The 17,529-nt window shown below is 34.8% G+C and overlaps 1 protein-coding gene across 1 annotated transcript in view; it reads left to right on the top strand.

Annotated features, from left to right (window-relative positions):
* LOC107719401 (dystrobrevin beta-like) overlaps window positions 1-17,159 on the top strand; it is a 29,056-nt gene extending 11,897 nt beyond the window's left edge. The window contains exons 3-20 of the mRNA XM_016526814.1: window positions 3,042-3,106; window positions 3,190-3,270; window positions 4,097-4,310; window positions 4,697-4,782; window positions 5,091-5,245; window positions 6,542-6,647; window positions 6,815-6,981; window positions 7,875-7,999; window positions 9,467-9,538; window positions 11,109-11,195; window positions 11,276-11,366; window positions 11,631-11,704; window positions 11,819-11,932; window positions 13,291-13,387; window positions 13,680-13,700; window positions 16,314-16,485; window positions 16,839-16,928; window positions 17,143-17,159. Coding sequence (XP_016382300.1) covers window positions 3,043-3,106; window positions 3,190-3,270; window positions 4,097-4,310; window positions 4,697-4,782; window positions 5,091-5,245; window positions 6,542-6,647; window positions 6,815-6,981; window positions 7,875-7,999; window positions 9,467-9,538; window positions 11,109-11,195; window positions 11,276-11,366; window positions 11,631-11,704; window positions 11,819-11,932; window positions 13,291-13,387; window positions 13,680-13,700; window positions 16,314-16,485; window positions 16,839-16,928; window positions 17,143-17,159 — 1,833 coding nt within the window. The 5' untranslated portion in view covers window position 3,042. The remainder of the gene's footprint in view (window positions 1-3,041; window positions 3,107-3,189; window positions 3,271-4,096; window positions 4,311-4,696; window positions 4,783-5,090; window positions 5,246-6,541; window positions 6,648-6,814; window positions 6,982-7,874; window positions 8,000-9,466; window positions 9,539-11,108; window positions 11,196-11,275; window positions 11,367-11,630; window positions 11,705-11,818; window positions 11,933-13,290; window positions 13,388-13,679; window positions 13,701-16,313; window positions 16,486-16,838; window positions 16,929-17,142) is intronic.
* The last annotated feature ends 370 nt before the right edge of the window (window positions 17,160-17,529 follow it).

The following is a 17,529-nucleotide window of genomic DNA, read 5'->3' as shown; positions in this document are numbered from 1 at the left end:
GTCTCTTCTGCTCACCAAGGCTGCATTTATTTGATCAGAAAATACAGTGAAAGCATTCAAATTGTGAAATATTTTTGCAATTTAAAATAACTGTTTTCTATTTGATTATATTTTGGGATGTAATTTATTCCTGTGACGCAAAGCTGAATTTTCAGAATCATTACTCCAGTCTTCAGTGTCACATGATCCTTCAGAAATCATTCTAATATGATTTGCTGCTCAAGAAACATTTGGATTATTATCAATGTAGAAGACAATTGTGTCACCGACTGTGACGTTACAGTTGGGATCACTAATAGTTACACCCCCGACATTTGCATATACTCGCCCATGTTCTATGCCAGCCGCCAGCCGGACCTGCACAGCTGAATCATCAGAAGCTCTGCAGGTTTTGTGAAGAAACAAGCGAGGACAACAGCGAAAATGGCAGATCATGGAAATAAATGTTATGTTCCAGGCTGTGCAGGGGATGTGAAGTGCAGGGATGGGTTGGTGTCTGTATTCAGAAAGGCACAGAAAACAAATAACGCGTGTTCTAAAAAAATAACGCGAGCCACTAAAGGGACATGTTAGCTGCTTGCTAGCGGTAGCCTGTTACATTACAGTACATAAGATTTCACTTACCACATAAACAGAGTAAGGAGAGATGACTGAGGATGATGGCGAATGATTTACAGATCCTGAGCACCACTGACAAGCATCTGATCTTGTAAAATGTGTGGTAAGTACTGCCGCTGTAGTTTACACAGAGCACGTGCGATCGCAAATCTCGAAAGTGAAAGTAAAACATGATCGTGCATTCGCAAGCAGTTTTAATGCCCCGCATATTAATAGCGGCTCCCTGATGTCCGCATTTTATATACAGTATAATTACCCAACGATATAACTGCAAGAGAAAGTATTGAAATATATATTTCCCCTGTGTTTCCTTCCTGCTGTGTGAGCTACTGAAATGAGCCGCACTGTAAAACAGCCAATCAGAGCAGAGCTCAACATTGAGCCGCACTGTGAAACAGCCAATCAGAGCAGAGCTCAACTTTATTATTCATGACCCTTCCAAATAAGGTAAAAACAGACCATTTCATTCTAGGGACAAATCCTAAGGTTGTAAATGGACATGTAAAACCGGATTTTTTGCCCTTACCTAAGCCACATACCTTCTATGTAGATATCAGAGAACAATTTAAAATATTGTATCAATGCATTCTATGGCACCTTTAAAAGTTTCAGTCCTCCGCTGAAGTCGGTGTGTTTGTGCGTGTTGATGATTTTTAGCGTGTCTGTGTGATGAGTGTTAATGTTGAGTTCAGGACTCTGGAATGTTTTAGCAGTGTGGTGCTGCACGTCTGGATCGACTGTTTGAGAAATTATTCCCACTTAAGTGTGAGTTCACGCAGAAAATCATAAGTTCAAATAAAAGGATTTAAGGCAATGAAGACAAAACAGTGATGTCATTTGGTTGAAGAAGACAGTGAATGAAGAACAGAATGACTTCTTACCGAGTGTTTGGATGTCAGTTTTAGTTGAGCAAGTTGTTAAACGCATCTGTTGTCAGTGTTTGTGCCACTGTGTCCCAGGGGATTATGGGTAAGTCTCACCGGAGACCCTCAAATCCCCGCAGGAATGTGTGTACACATGCTTCACTGCTTTGCAGTAAGCAGAGAGAGATTTGGTTCTGTTCTTTAAGATGCAACTGAAATTCAGTTGTGTGTCAGCTGACAATGAGTGTCACAAAAAGTCATTGTTAACAAGTTTTTGGCACGTCTGGTTGCTAGGGTGTTCTGGGTGGTTGCTACTTGCTAGGTAAATATTTAACTCATTAAGTGTTTTCTATTAGTTAAGAGGGATGAAATCTTGCATTTGCCAAAATTTCTCTGTTTTGACTTTTCTTCCCCATTCAGATCCCTCTATAATATTTTAACAATTAAATATAAAATAGTGTTAAATTCATGTAAATAAATGTTAAAATCAGAGAACTATTTAAATATTTTCAATTGATTTCATGTTTATTTGCAATTGCAATTAATTTTTTTTTTTTACTATGACAATGACATTTTAGAGAAAATCCAGTCCATTTTCTTTTTCCAAAAATGTTTATTTTATTTGTTTATATTTGCTTAAAATTTGTTTAAGATCAGAATGTGTAATTAATATTTTTTCATGATGGTCTAAATCCAGCTTTATTGGGTGCTATTACTAAACCAGTTTTATTTGAGATCATTCAGAAATAATTCATGTTTTATTTTATTTAACAAAAATCCCATGACCATCACATTTCATTACCATCATGCATGGTTTAAAGGGGTCCTATTATGCTCTTTTACAAAGTCTTGATTTTGTTTTGGGGGTGTACTAGAACAGGCTCTCATACTAGGTTGTTCAAAAAACACTGAAAAGTGATTTCTGTTAAATAAAATATCTCCTTTTGAAGTGGACTTTGAGCTTTGTAACTTTGCAGATCTTTTTTATGCTCAGACAGCAACATTACAGACTAACTAAAGTTGAAAAAGTGAAAAAGCTAATAGGACCCCTTTAAAAAACCTCACACTATTACATATCGTGCAAAAATTAATGTCTTTTTATTTATTCATTCATTTAGTTATTTTAGTTGTAGTACAAAAAGAAAATCCATGACAATTACATTTCATTACCATCATGGTATGGTTTAAAAAAACACAATTACACATAAAAAAAATAATGTCTGTCTTTTTCTTTCTTTCTTTTTTGTTACAATACAAGAAAAAATCCATTACTATCACATTTCTTTACCATCATTACGCAAAAAATCATGTCTTTATTTATATTAGTAACACATAAATTACATTACCATCACCTTGCATTACCATCAAGCATTTTTTTTTATTGCAATACAAGAAAAAAGAACATTATGCAAAAATCCACTTGAACATTGATCAAGGCCTTGATGTGACAGTTTTACGTTCATGAAATGTTTGAAAGAAATCATTTGTTTCAAGATTTCAAAAGTACTTCTAATTAAGTAATCACCCGTCTATGGTTCATTTCTCACTGTGTGTCTCTAGGATGATAGAGGAGAGACGGAAGGGGAATGTCATGGCCGACAGGAAGCAGATCTTCACGGACATGAGTGAGTGCCGCCCATCCACCACATGACCGTTGACCCCTATTGCATGTGCATCTGAATATAAATGTGTGACTTTGATTCTTCAGAGACGCAGAATTATGACACCATCCGGCTATCCACGTACCGCACCGCCTGCAAGCTCAGATTCATTCAGAAGAAATGCAACCGTGAGTATCAGTCACTTTAAAACACAACTGACTAATGTTGCAAAAGATGCATTTTCAGTGTTGTTTGCGAGTTCAAAAATAAGCTCAGCATAAAGAAAAACTAGTAAGAAACATGTAACAAGATAAGCCAGAAATACACTATTGTTCAAAAGTTGGGCGTCAGTAAGATTTTTTTAGTTTTCTTAAGCAAGGATGCATAAAATTGATCAAAAGTGACTGTAAAGACATCTATAATGTTACAAAAAATGTATATTTAAAATAAATGCTGTTCTTTTGAAGTTTCTATTCATCAAAGAACCCTAAAAAAAAATCCCGTTAACCAGCACAAGTTTTTCAACATTGATAATAATAAGAAATATTTCCTGAGCAGCAAATTGGCATATCAGAATGATTTCTGAAGGATCATGTGACACTGAAGACTGGAGTAATGATGCTGAAAATTCAGCTTTGATCACAGGAATAAATTATATTTTAAAATATATTCACATAGAACAAATAGATTAAATGGTAATAATATTTCACAATATTACTGTTTTTATTACTTGCAATATTACTTGTTTTTATTCACAATATTACTGTATTTTTGATCAAATAAATGCGGCCTTGGTGAGCACAAGACTTCTTTCATAAACATTAAAAATCTTACTGACCCCAACATTTTTGAACGGTAATGTACATTAAAAATGACACTGGGTTCCAATTTCAAGTTTAAAAGTAAGTTCTTCGTTCCACATGTTTATTTTCATCATATTTGGAGTAATCTGGACTGACATGGTAAGTTTTATTCCCATGTAATTCCCTATATTTCATGTGTTTTCTCTCTCAGTGCATCTGGTGGACGTGTGGAACATGATCGAGGCGTTCCGTGACAACGGTCTGAACACGCTGGACGTCTGTACCGAGATCAGCGTGGCTCGGCTGGAGACCATCATCACCTGCATCTACCAGCAGCTAAACAAACGGCTGCCCACCACACACCAGATCAACGTCCAGCACAACACCAGCCTGCTGCTCAACTTCATGATGGCGGCACACAACAGGTGAAAGTGTGTGTGCTGTGTTTGCGAAATTTGGTCGAACTGATCAAAAAGTGACATTAAAGACATTTAGAATGTTGCAAAAGCTTTCTATTTCAAATAAATGCTGTTCTTATGAACTGTCTATTCATTAAAGAATTCAGAAAAAATGTGTCATGGTTTCCACAGAAATATGAAGCAGCACAACTGTTTTTAACATTGATAATGATAATACATTTGTGGGTTCAATTCCCAGGGAACACACATACTGATAAAAAATGTATAGCCTGAATGCACTGTAAGTCGCTTTGGATAAAAGTGTCTGCTAAATGCATAAATTAAATTTTAATTTAAATGATCAGCAAATCATCATCAGTTCATTTGACGGTGGAACTGTGTGTGTTTTGCAGTGATGCTCAGGGAAGGCTGATGGTGTTTTCAGTGAAAGTGATGCTCTCAGTGCTGTGTGGAGGGAAACTGGTTGATAAACTTCGCTGTAAGTTCATTCATCGATTTCAGCAGTGTCGCCCACTAGTGGACAAATCAAATTAAGTCAAGTCACCTTTATTTATTTAGTGCTTTATACAATACAAATTGTTTCAAAGCAGCTTCACAGTAATATAGACATCAAAATAGCAGAATCAATGATGCAAACTTCTTCAGATATGAGACAAATTCAAATTCTGCTCTACAGAAGACAACAGTGTCATTATTCAGCTCAGGGATGATGATGATTGTATGCATATCAGTACTCATTAACGTGTATCTTTGCCTATATAACACCTGTGTTTGTGTGTGTGTTAGATATTTTCTCTCAGATATCAGATACTCATGGTGCGATGGTGATGTCCAAGTTTGACCACTTCCTGCAGGAGGTGCTGAAGCTGCCCACTGCCGTGTTTGAGGGGCCGTCGTTCGGCTACATGGATCACTTCGCCAGATCCTGCTTTCCTCAACAAGTAACAGTTTCACACACGTTTCCACTCTTTGTCTTGTTTGTGGTGTTTGCTAAACCTTACTATGATTGCTCATATAGGGTTAGTGATCTGGACAAACCCAGAACATTGACTGTTAGACTGCATGACTGATCATTTGTGCTACAAAATTAATAATGAAGTAATAATGCTTCAAATCATGCAGCCTGATGAAGTGATCAAACTTGCAGTTTTAACCTGGTGCAGGGTTCTCAATTATGGAAAAATCATAATCACAATTATTTTGGTCAGTATAAAGATCACAGTTATTTAAACCAATCGCTCATTGATTTTGGAAAGCCAGATCATGCATTTATTGAACTTGAATTGAACTTGATTTTTTTAATTGTCTTTGTAACAGTCGGTTTACTTGAACTTGAATTTCAGTTATAATTTAACTGAAAAACAAATTTTAAAACTGTATAAAAATTAGATAAAAATACATTAAACAAGTCCTAAATGCTTAGAATACCTTAGCAGCCACATAGCAACAGCATAGTAGTGTCCTAAACACTCAGAATACCATAGCAACACCCTAGCAACCACATAGCAACAGCACAGCAGGGCCCTAAACTCTCAGAATACCTTAGCAACCACATAGCAACAACATACCAGTGCCCAAACTCTCAGAATACCTTAGCAACAGCATAACAGTGTCCAAAACACTGGGAATACCATAGCAACAACCTAGCAAGTCCAAAACGCTCAGAATACCTTAGCAGCCATGTAGCAATAGCATAGTAGTGTCCTAAACACTCAGAATTCCATAGCAACACCCAAGCAACAGCATAGCAGTGTCCAAAACACTGAGAAAAACCTTAGCAACCACATAGCAACAGCATAGCAGTGCCAAAAACACTGAGAATACCTTAGCAACCACATAGCAACAGCATAGCAGTGTCCAAAATGCTCATTATATAAATGCACAGCATAGCAGTGTCCAAAATGCTCAGAATACCATAGCAACCACATAGCAACAGCATAGCAGTGCTTTAAACACTCAGAATATCTTAGCAACTACACAGCAACTGCATAGCAGTGTCCAAAATGCCCAGAAGACCTTAGCAACCACATAGAAACAGCATAGCAGTGTCCTTAACACTCAGAATACCTTAGCAACCATATAGCAAAACCCTTGACTAGTAACAGCAGGTTTTGCACAAGGAAAGCACCACTCATGTTTTTGTCAGAAAATGCAGAATGTGTAAATGTGCCATAGTTCTGTCATCAATGTCTTTTTGAGTCCGTGTGTGTGTGTGTGTGTGTGTGTGTGTTTAACAGAAGAAGGTGATGCTGAACATGTTTCTGGATACTCTGATGTCAGATTCTCCTCCTCAGTGTCTCATTTGGCTTCCTCTGCTGCAACGGCTAGCAAACGTGGAGAACGGTAACACACACACTGAATAATATACGCTTAAATTATTCATATTACTCAGACTCATTTATGCTGGCATGACAGAGCTAGAATCTGCACAATTCCCTAACTCCATGAACATACATTTTTTTAGTTTAATATTCATATATTCCAACACTCTGAATCTCTCTCTTTCTCAGTCCATCATCCGGTGGCGTGTTCTTTCTGTCGGTCGGAGGGCATGATGGGATTCCGTTATCGCTGTCAGCAGTGTTTTAACTATCAGCTGTGTCAGAACTGTTTCTGGCGAGGTCATGCAAGCGGAAACCACAACAACCAGCACGAGATGAAGGAGCATTCGTCCTGGGTGAGGATCAGCTACAGTTGCCATGTCATACGTTTTTATTTATTTATATATATATATATATATACATATATAAAACAGTGCACTAAAAACAGTCATAATTTAGTTATGTCACTTTCCATCATCTATGAACATGGAAAACCAGGAAATATCAAGGATTTTTTTTATGGCAATTAATAAAAAAGAATTAAATCATGGGAGTTAATAAAATTATAAAAGTTTTCTTTAGCAAATTTACATTTCTACACTACCATTCAAAGGTTTGGGTTCGGTAGGATTTTTAAAAAGTCTTAAAAGCTCACCAAGGCTGCATTTGTTTGATTAAAAATACAGTAAAAGTAATATTGTGAAATATGATTATGATTTAAAAGAACAGTTTTCTATTTCAGTATATCTTAAACTGTTATTTATTCCTGTGAGTCAAAGCTGAATTTTCAGCATCATTACTCCAGTCTTCAGTGTCACATGATCCTTCAGAAATCATTCTAATATGCTGATATGCTGCTCAAGAAACATTTCTCATTATTATCAATGTTGAAAATATTTGTGCTGCGTAATATTTTTGTGAAATATTTTTTGTAACGTTATAAATGTATTTACTGCCACTTTTGATCAATTTAATGCATCCTTGCTGAAAAAAATACTTTAAAAAAAAAATTTTTTTTTTAAATCTGACTAACCCCAAACTTTTATGGTTGTTTTAATGTTTTCATGGTACTTTATATAGTGCAGGTTTCCCACAGGCTGGAAAACCAATTTCTATACTGAGTCTGCATTTCTTTATGCAAATGGATCTGTTAATTAATCCAAAAACAGTGCAACAAGATACAAGTGGAAACGTTTAATGTCTTTTGGTTTTCAGTTTTTGGTTCCTTATTTGTGTGTGTTTGTTCCAGAAATCTCCAGCTAAGAAGCTGGGTCGTGCCATCAGTAAATCCTTGGGCTGTGTGCCGAGCAGAGAGCCATCCCACCCCGTCTACCCAGAATACCCCGAGAAACCCCTCAACCTCTCCAATATAGTGTAAGACAGTCTCACACACACACACACACACACGCACAGTCCTCTGTCTGTTGGGATTGTTTCTATTGGTTCCCAGCATCACATGATCACATTGTCTCTGGACACACTGATGAGGGTCAGACACGATCACAGAGAAGGAGTTTGCTTTTATTATCTGCTTACAGACGTGAGGTCAGTTATGATTTTGTCTTCATTCTGGTGTCTGGTGATCTGTCTGTTTTCCCAGGAATCCCGCTCTCGTCTCTCTCTGTTCTGTCTGTGTTGCTTCAGTCCCTTAATTTTGCATGACTGACCGGTGTGTGTGTCTTTGGGTCAGTTGAACAGTGTAATGTTTAATTTATTCTGAATGCATGGGTGTGTGTGAGAGAGAGAAAGTATGTATAGATTGTTTTCAAGGTGTCTATGAACTTTTATTTACATCAATCAAGATTTCAGGTTAAAGTGTTCATGAACGTGTAATGGAAAGTGACTGTCTGTGTTATGACTAATTAATATTTCTTTGATGCTTTTCTCAATATGCTTTTCTCACCTTTTAGTTGTTTTGTAGTTCACTACAGTGAGACAAATTAAATACAAATGAAATATAATGACACATTTTTAAAATTGCAGATATTCCCCGTTTCTCAATAAATGTGAAGCTATGCATGAACAATGATGAAAAACTTCAAAATGTTGGTTAATATAGTTATAGACATGTATTATCTAATATTAAAAAATACTACTTAATATTAAATTATGTAGGTATCACATATTACACAGCCCTGCATCTTGAAAAAAAATCTGCTGATTTGCAAAAATATTACTAATGTTAATATTACTGAATATTTCATAATTTGCTGGTGCCAAGTTCAATTATATCTTGCTATCACATCAGGTTTTTTTTCTTTCTTTTTTCTTTTCTTTCTAAGAATGAAAAATCTTCATTCTCATTTTGTAAAAAAAATGATGTAATGGAAATTTTGAATTGATATATCTGACCTCAGCATCATTGAATTAGGTAATATTTAGTATATATGTGTGTTTGTATCAGCAACACATATCAGACAAATTATCATAAGCAGTCAAATGTCAAAAGTTTATATTTTAATGACAAAGAGAAGCATTCAAAATGTATCATCTAACCTGCACTTTGCAAAGGAGTGAAAAAAATTGAACAAAGGCTGAGAATCGAACAGATATTTGTAACCTGGCTTAGGAATTATGTCTTTATGTCTTTATAGTGTTTTTTTCTTGTGATTAAGGGATAATACAAAACTTGTTTACCTTACAAATGGTGGTCGAAAGCAAAAAAGCTACTAAATTCATCATATTTTGTGAGAAAGTGCGACATGCTCAAGCAAAATACAATTTTTGAAATCAGCACCTCAAAATTGGTGAGAAACAAGTATTGGATTGCGAATATGATACAGGGTGGTGTTGTTTTGTTACATATAGATAACTATTTTATTGTGTCTTTTTTTCCTCTAGTCCTCCCCGTCCAATAGGAAACATGAATGAACCAGTTCTGCCCCCGTCTGCAGGCCCCAGCCCCACTAAGAGGTGAGCACCTGCCCTTCACCTTTGAACTTTCAGATGAGTCAGTGTATAGTGCTTTATGTGTGAGAAGTTTTATTTAATCTGTCTGTTACGATACTCATAAATTTAGAGCTAGAACATTTAGCTAAAACTTTTATCATTTCTTCTACACACATATTTCAAAATAATTTTAACAATATCATACTGTACATCATGTTGTGATGCCTGTAATCATGTTGTAAAATGTTTTAAAAATACAAACTATTTATTTTAATATTTAGTGTATTTTATCTATTTTTTTTTTTTATAAATCTAGTTTAGATTTATAATATCAGCCATCTATTGGTTATTGGGAGCATGAATATAATTAATCATTTATTATAAGTTTAATATCAGGGCTTCCAGGGTCCAAAACTATCATTTTCCCTCACCTGCCAATAGCTGGTGAAAAATTACCAGCCATAAATATTTTTTACAGGCCATGAAACTTAACATTTTCATTAAAAAATAATAGGAAGAGGAATCAATGAGGAAACAACAAAAAATTGTGCTTGCAATTTTTTAAAACTCTCTGATACATGAATTAATAATTCACAAGGAAAACGAAATGTTTAATTTCACTTCTCAACAGCACTGTAATAATTTGCTGGTAACACTTTACAATAAGGTTCATTAGTTAACGTTAGTTAACTACTTTAGTTAACATGAACAATACTACTACAGCATTTATTAATCTTAGTTAATGTTAATTTCAGCATTTACTAATGCATTATTAAAATCAAAAGCTGTGCTTGTTAACATTAGTTAATGCACTGTGAATTAACATGAAATAACAATGAACGACTGTATTTTCATTAACTAACATTAACAAAGATTAATAGATACTGTAATAAATGCATTGTTCATTGTTTGTTCATGTTAGTCAATACATTAACTAATGGAACCTTATTGTAAAGTGTTACCATTTTACTGTTAAATATAAAAAACAAAAACTGGTAGGTGTTGTTACTTGAACTCTGCTGGGGAAAAAAAAGTTTAAAAATAAAAAAAAATACCTCGAAAAACATTGCATATATTGTCTTTTAAAACTATAGTATAGTTTTATATGGGAAGGCAATTTAATTAAAAAAGTGACAAAATAACAGGTTTAACTTAAGCAATTTTATGTACTGTAAAGCATCATTTCCAATAAAATTTTCTCTAAAATGTATTTGCAATAGAAGGTCACATCATGGTGGTTTGGCTGTAATATCACGTTAAAAAACAAGTTATACTTTTGTGTAGGGCTGGAGGATTTAACCTAAAAAACATATTTAAATTACATTTTCATGTGTAGTGTTTTTTTAAAAATACAGTCTATATATATATTTGTACAACAACACCAACTATTATTATTATAAGAAATTTTTATTTGATGAAATTGTAAAAATTAAACAAATGATGTAATTAAATAACAGCCTTAATTTTGGACCCCTAGGTGCATCCTTAATACAAATTAGGGACTAAGCAGTGTTAGAGTACAGCCCACTCATACAGAAACTGTTTGAAACTGTAATTTGCAATTAAATTAAATTTTGTGTCTGTGTGTGTGTAGACCGCCGACTCTAGCCACAGCTCAGCGTATGAATGAGGAACACGCTTTGATCGCGGCGTATGTGAATAAACTCCAGAGCAGCCCACGGTGAGTGTGTGTGTGTGTGTCAGCTGAGGTTATGTAGGGTTTTGTAAATGTAATAATGTTTTCTGTGTGTGTGTTTGTAGTGCGTTAGACAGTCCTAGCCGAACGGATGAAGAGCACAGACTCATCGCTCGTTACGCCTCTCGTCTGGCCACGGATCCTGGACACACAGGAGTGAGTTACACACACGTTTACTATCTCTTTTCAAATTATGCTCACTACAGACATACAAGATGCCGCCTTGCATTAAAAAAAGTCTCTATTGACTTAATGAATCATTTTTACCTTTAAGTTCACCCCCAAAGAAATGTTTATGAAGCGTTAAGTCGGATTTAGCTTACTTTTTGAGACTGTTTTGTCTCCAAACTATAGCTAAGCAAATGCACAGAGTAAAACACTCATATATTTCTTTGTTCCTGCTGCTTTTGTGAATCACAGAGACCTTCAGACTTCAGCTACAACACCAACAAACAGCAGAGAGAGCTGATCATGCAGCTGGAGCACAAGAACAGGTACTCTCTCACAGCTGCATATGGAGATGTTTTCATGAAGATTTACATCCAGCTTTTGGTTTTGGATTTTAGTCTCAGTGAGTGTGTAAATGATAATTCTGTGTGTGTTTTCAGGGAGATTTTACAGGAGATCCAGCGTTTGCGAGCAGAGCATGAACAGGCATGTCAGCCGACTCCAGAGAGAGTCCAACAAAACCCGGCCCTGCTGGCAGAACTCAGACAGCTCAGGTACCACACACACACACACACACACACGCACACATGTTGGGTTTTGTGTTTTATGGGGACTTTCCATAGACAATGATTTTTATACTGTACAAACTGTATTTTGTATTCCCTAACCCTAAATGCAACCCCCACACAGAAAACTTTCTGCATTTTTACATTAAAAAAAAAAACATTATTTAGTATGATTTATAAACTGTTTTCCTCATAGGGACCTAAAAAATGTCTCCACAAGGTAAAAAATTTCAGGTTTTGCTATCCTTGTGGGGACCTTTGGTCCTTACAACATAGGGTTTATCCGGACCACACACACACACACACACACACACTCTGAGCACAGATATGATGCAGATGTTTCCAGATTCAGTCTCTGAATGCCTTTTTGTTTTAGCTATTGCAAAATATTTGTTATTTTTTTAAGATTATTTTGGATGAAAAATGAATGTATCGTCACGAGCCGCAAGGTTTAATTTGGTTTTGTTTGTGTGTTTTTTTTACTCCCAAAGCCGTGATTCCCATCCACTGACATTATAGGACTGACAGACTGCAACGGTTTGAGTTAAAAATCATCATTTGTGTTCTACTGAAGAAACAAAGTCACCTACATCTTGGATGCCCTGGGGGTAAGCAGATAAACATCAAATTTTCATTTTTGGGTGAACTATCCCTTTAACTAACATTAACAAAGGTTAATAAATGTTGAAAAAAATATATTTGTAATTATTAGTTCATGTTAATTCCTTAACTAATGTTAACGAAAGGTAACTTGTAAAATGTTACCGTCCTTTTTATTTATTATTATAAAAGATTATTTACTTACAAGATTATTTACATCAAACAACTGTTGAGTAAATATCGTAAAATGATTTCTCCCTCTAAGTCACTGGAAGAAAATGTGTTTTCTGCAATGACAATAAAGCATTCATACATTCATTCATTCATTTGAATGAATGATTAAATGAATAAAAACATTTGTTTGTTTGTTTCACTATAATTTGTCTAGACAGTTTTACTTTGTTTTATTTTTTTTAATTGCCAATATTCTCTTTGACTTCTCCCATTAGATTCCCATTAGACCAGTTTAACTTGTCGAAACTGTGTAAAAGTGTTTCATTTTTCTGCAAGTTCACATTTTTTAAAACATATTTGCCAAATGAATGCCAAATATGTCAAAAAACAACTTTAAGAGGCAATTTGAAGCACTTCTCACAATGTAAAAATAAATCTTCCAAAACATGTTGTGTTTTAAATCTGTAAGATGGTTTTAGTTTAGGGTTTGGGTCTAATAATCATCATCCTGTCAGAAATCATTGTGTCTGTGAGAGGTCTAAGCTCTGTGCTTGTGTTTGTGTGTGTTTTAGGCAGAGGAAGGATGAGCTGGAGCAGAGGATGTCGTCTCTACAGGAGAGCAGGAGAGAGCTCATGGTGCAGCTGGAAGGACTCATGAAACTACTGAAGGTACACCAGACACACAGAGCAAGACGAGACAAGACAACAGGACACACTCTTTAACAACTGAGACTTTCTAGTGCATTGTAATATTTCTGCCACTGGAGGCACTGTGTGTCACTGCCACACTCTCTTTAGCGTTTAGCATCTGAGCTGCTGTCTTTTCTCACATACTTAATCTAATTTTCCACTTTTTGTTTCTTCTCTTTACGGATTAGAATTTATAGTGTTAATACTTGCTCTCGTCGTCTGTTTTTCACTCCCTCTGTTCTTTTCCTCCATCTCTGTCCTGTTCCTGCAGGATGAGGAGCAGAGACAAGCTGTGAGTGTGTGTTTCACTCTGCATGTCAGAGAAATTACTGTGTGATTTCATAAAATGCACATTTAAAGGTCACTTACATAAATAAATATGTCGATAAATAGAACGGTTATATGGTTCTACAGCATTAATCTCATATTGCTCTTAAAAGTTGCTAACAAGTTTCTAAAGAATCACAATGCCATAATGTGAGTTTATATGCCTCACAAATCAAACAATCATGTATGTATTGTAACTAAGGCTTTTATAAATCATAACTGCTTCAAAATTCACACTTGACTTGACTGAGTGTAATTTATCTTATAGAACTAAACGTGAAAGTCTCTTCATATAATATAATAATCACAGATATTGTTTTATCCATAAATTAAAATTTTCTATTGTCAAAATCCACAGGAAATTCTGGGCTGGCCTAAAAATGTAGGCCCTACTTAATAATTGATTTTCTTTTTTTAATTTTTCAAAAGAACTATAAGGAGGACACCTACAGTACAAACTAATCATTCATTAAAACCAAAAGAAAGCTTTTGAAACATTTGGATTATTACAGTTATTTTTATTATTAGCAGGAAGTATTCTACCATGTGTAGAGTATATTTTACATATATTTTAAGTGCATTTCATGGCAACACATGACAAAAATAACAACATCCAGTCAAACCAATGAAGTAAAATAAAACTCGGCTTATGTTCGGCAGTGTTATTATTGTTAACTAAAATCAAAACATTCAAAATTGTTTAGGTTAAGTGAAATAAAGCTAAAATAAAATATAAATATTACATTAAAAATGTACTTAAAAAATTTAATTAGAAATGTTGCCTTGGCAACTAACTGAAATAAATATGTGACCCTGGAGCACAAAAGTTCAGCTTTCAGATGATGTATAAATCTCAATTTCGAAAAATTGACCCTTATGACTGGTTTTGTGGTCATAGTGCCATATGTTAAAGCTGAAGTGCTAAAATTACTAAAACTAAAACTGAAATAAATATAAAATTAAATATAAATATTAAAAAACAGAAATTAATAAAAATAAAAGCAGGTAAAAATGACTAAAAAAACTGAAAATATAAAAATAAAAGCTAATTCAAAATATTAAATTATATTATCATAGTATATAAATAATACTAAAATAACACTGATGCTCACTTATTTGTAATATTACGAGAGAAAAAATTTCATAACTAATATGATTTCCATCTTTAAAAATGGTGTTTGTAATATTTTAGCCAGTGTATTAGGACATGAATATGGGAATATGAAAATGCACTGGCTGTGTGTGTATGAGTTTCTGTGCATGTGAGAGAAATTGTTCAGTGTCTCTCGTTTGTTTATATGAAAGTTATTTTCCATTGTTTTTCATTTATTTTCATTTAGACGTATTTATCTCTTTTCTTTTCCTCCCGATGTTTAACTTCCAGTGTCTGCTGTAAGTTCTCACAGAATAATAATGCATCTTTTCACGTGTTAGAAGTAGTAGAAGCTAGGGCTGTCAAAATGGCTGAAAAACTAAATTCGAATTTTGTACTTAAATATGATCAAAATTCGAATTTAATTCGAATTTAAAATGCATAATTTCAGTTAGGGTGATGAAAAGCTTTTGGCTTCTCTCCTGAGGCCACAAGAGGGCGCATCGAGCAAAATATTACTAACGCACGTTTATTCAAAGCATAAGATAACATGACTATCTGTGGGAAAAAAAGTGCATAATGTTTAAAATAATGTTTATAAACCGATTATAATTAATTAAGTTGCTTAAACAACTATAAACAACACAGTATCATGTATGTATGCATAGTTTAATACAAAGGACCGAAAGCCAATCACACAATGTAAGTTACATTTTTCATTTAAAAACATGAGATGCAGTGGGATGGGGAAAAACCCCGCCATAAAGTCTGGAGATATGTTTTTTCAACGTTGAACTTGCATTAATTTTACATGGCTTTCTAAACATGCGGCTCTTTTGTGTGAGACGCGAGTGCAACAGTGATAGATGTCCCTCTAGAAAATGCGCAAAATATGCATTCTGTGTGAACGGCTTGGTTTCAGTTTTGACGTAAACAAGATCTTCTCCGCATTGATGTTCTCTTTTCAAGCAATATTTGTCATTAACAACACAGCAGTGCCGCATCTAGTGGCTTCAACTAAATAGGCTAAGAAAAACATTAAAATGCAATGACACTTACATCGTCATCGCATCTCGTGCGCCGCTGTTAAGGCTGCCTCCTTAACACACACCTAAAATTCGAATGCAACGTTTTTGCATTCAAATGTGGATTTTTATTTTAAATTAGACGAATATTCGAAATTCGAAAAAAAAATTGACAGCCCTAGTAGCAGCACATATTTTTCATTAACAGGTGTCTTGTTTTGTTTTCAGAAATTATTTTAAATAATTAGATAATTTAAATGATCTTTGCCATTAGCTGTATTTTTCTCTCAGTCTCCCTTATTTCATGAGTTTGGCTTTAGTTTCGCAGAGAGAATTCTCTCTTTATGTAAATAGCTGTTTACATGCAAACACGTAGTGAAATCTGTCAGTAGTTTTAAGCGCAGGGAGAAACGTTTAGCAGGTGTATCTTGTAAAATATGAATTTATTCTCTCTCTTCAGGCTCAAGCCGCTGGCTCCTCCCCTAGCCACACCTCCCCTCGTTCTGTGCCGATGCCCATTCGCTCTCCTTCCTCAGGCTCCACCCCCTCACACGCAGGCCACACCCCCACCCACGGGCCCCAGGACTCTCTAGCTGGAGTGGGTGGAGATGTTCAGGAAGCATTTGCTCAGGGTAACATCTTCATTTACAACAAAATACAGAGACTATTGCGGGGTTTTTTTCTGATGAGCAACAAGAATTTTTGTGGGCCACATGATTCAGATTGTTGGGGGATTGAACTGGGTAGCCCCGCCCATTTTGACATCTCATTAGTCTGAAATAGTTAGTCTGTATATTAAACATCAAATATGTTATTTTGGTGTTATTTTGTTGTGGACAGACAAAATATTTCGAAATATGTCACTTCATACATGTTAGTTGGTGTAACAATTCAATGATTTTATCAAGTTTTTAGCCTTTATGAACTCAATAAACCTACAAAACACTGTCATAATTTGGACATTCTTTGTGTTTGGCTCCTACAGGACCTCGCAGAAACCTGCGAAATGATCTCCTGGTGGCAGCAGACTCCATCACAAACACCATGTCTTCACTGGTCAAAGAGCTCAACTCGGGTACGATCATGATGCATTGTGGGTAGTTGTGTTATTTAGTATAAGTAAAATACTTAAGTACTGTTAAAATCAGATACTCCAAGACTTTTACTCAAGTTGTTTTGGAATTGGTGACTTGTAACGTGTAGTGGAGTAATGTTCACTGTAAGGTATCTGTACTTTTACTCAAATATGGTTTTTAGGTACTCTTTACACCTCTGTTGTGTTCTCACAGCTGTGAAAGAGAAATGATGTGAGAATTTCAGGTCACCTGTTACTTGAAATAGACAAATAATCCTTGTCAATTGGACTATATTAATAATAAACTAGCAAAACTTCTTAAAAGTAAACACACACACACACAAAAAAATTATTTTGGACATTGTAGTGCCATGGTAACATTTGAATATAGAGATGTAAATATCTTGGTATATGAATCAGGGTTATTATAGTTAAATAAATGTGAAAGCATTAAAAAATGTTTTTACTTGAAATAAAATAAGCTTTAAACTGACATAAAATATATTTTAAAATTATTTTATTTCTGCTAAATGCCAAACAAACATTTCTCATTCTTATTTAGTTTAACTTGATTTATTAAAATAATTAAAACTGAAATAAA

Source organism: Sinocyclocheilus rhinocerous, unplaced genomic scaffold, assembly GCF_001515625.1.
Source record: "Sinocyclocheilus rhinocerous isolate Xijiao unplaced genomic scaffold, SAMN03320098_v1.1 scaffold303, whole genome shotgun sequence".
NCBI classification, from domain to species: Eukaryota; Metazoa; Chordata; class Actinopteri; order Cypriniformes; family Cyprinidae; genus Sinocyclocheilus; species Sinocyclocheilus rhinocerous.
The sequence above is the reverse complement of the archived record's forward strand: the minus strand, read 5'-3'. Positions and strand labels throughout refer to the sequence as shown.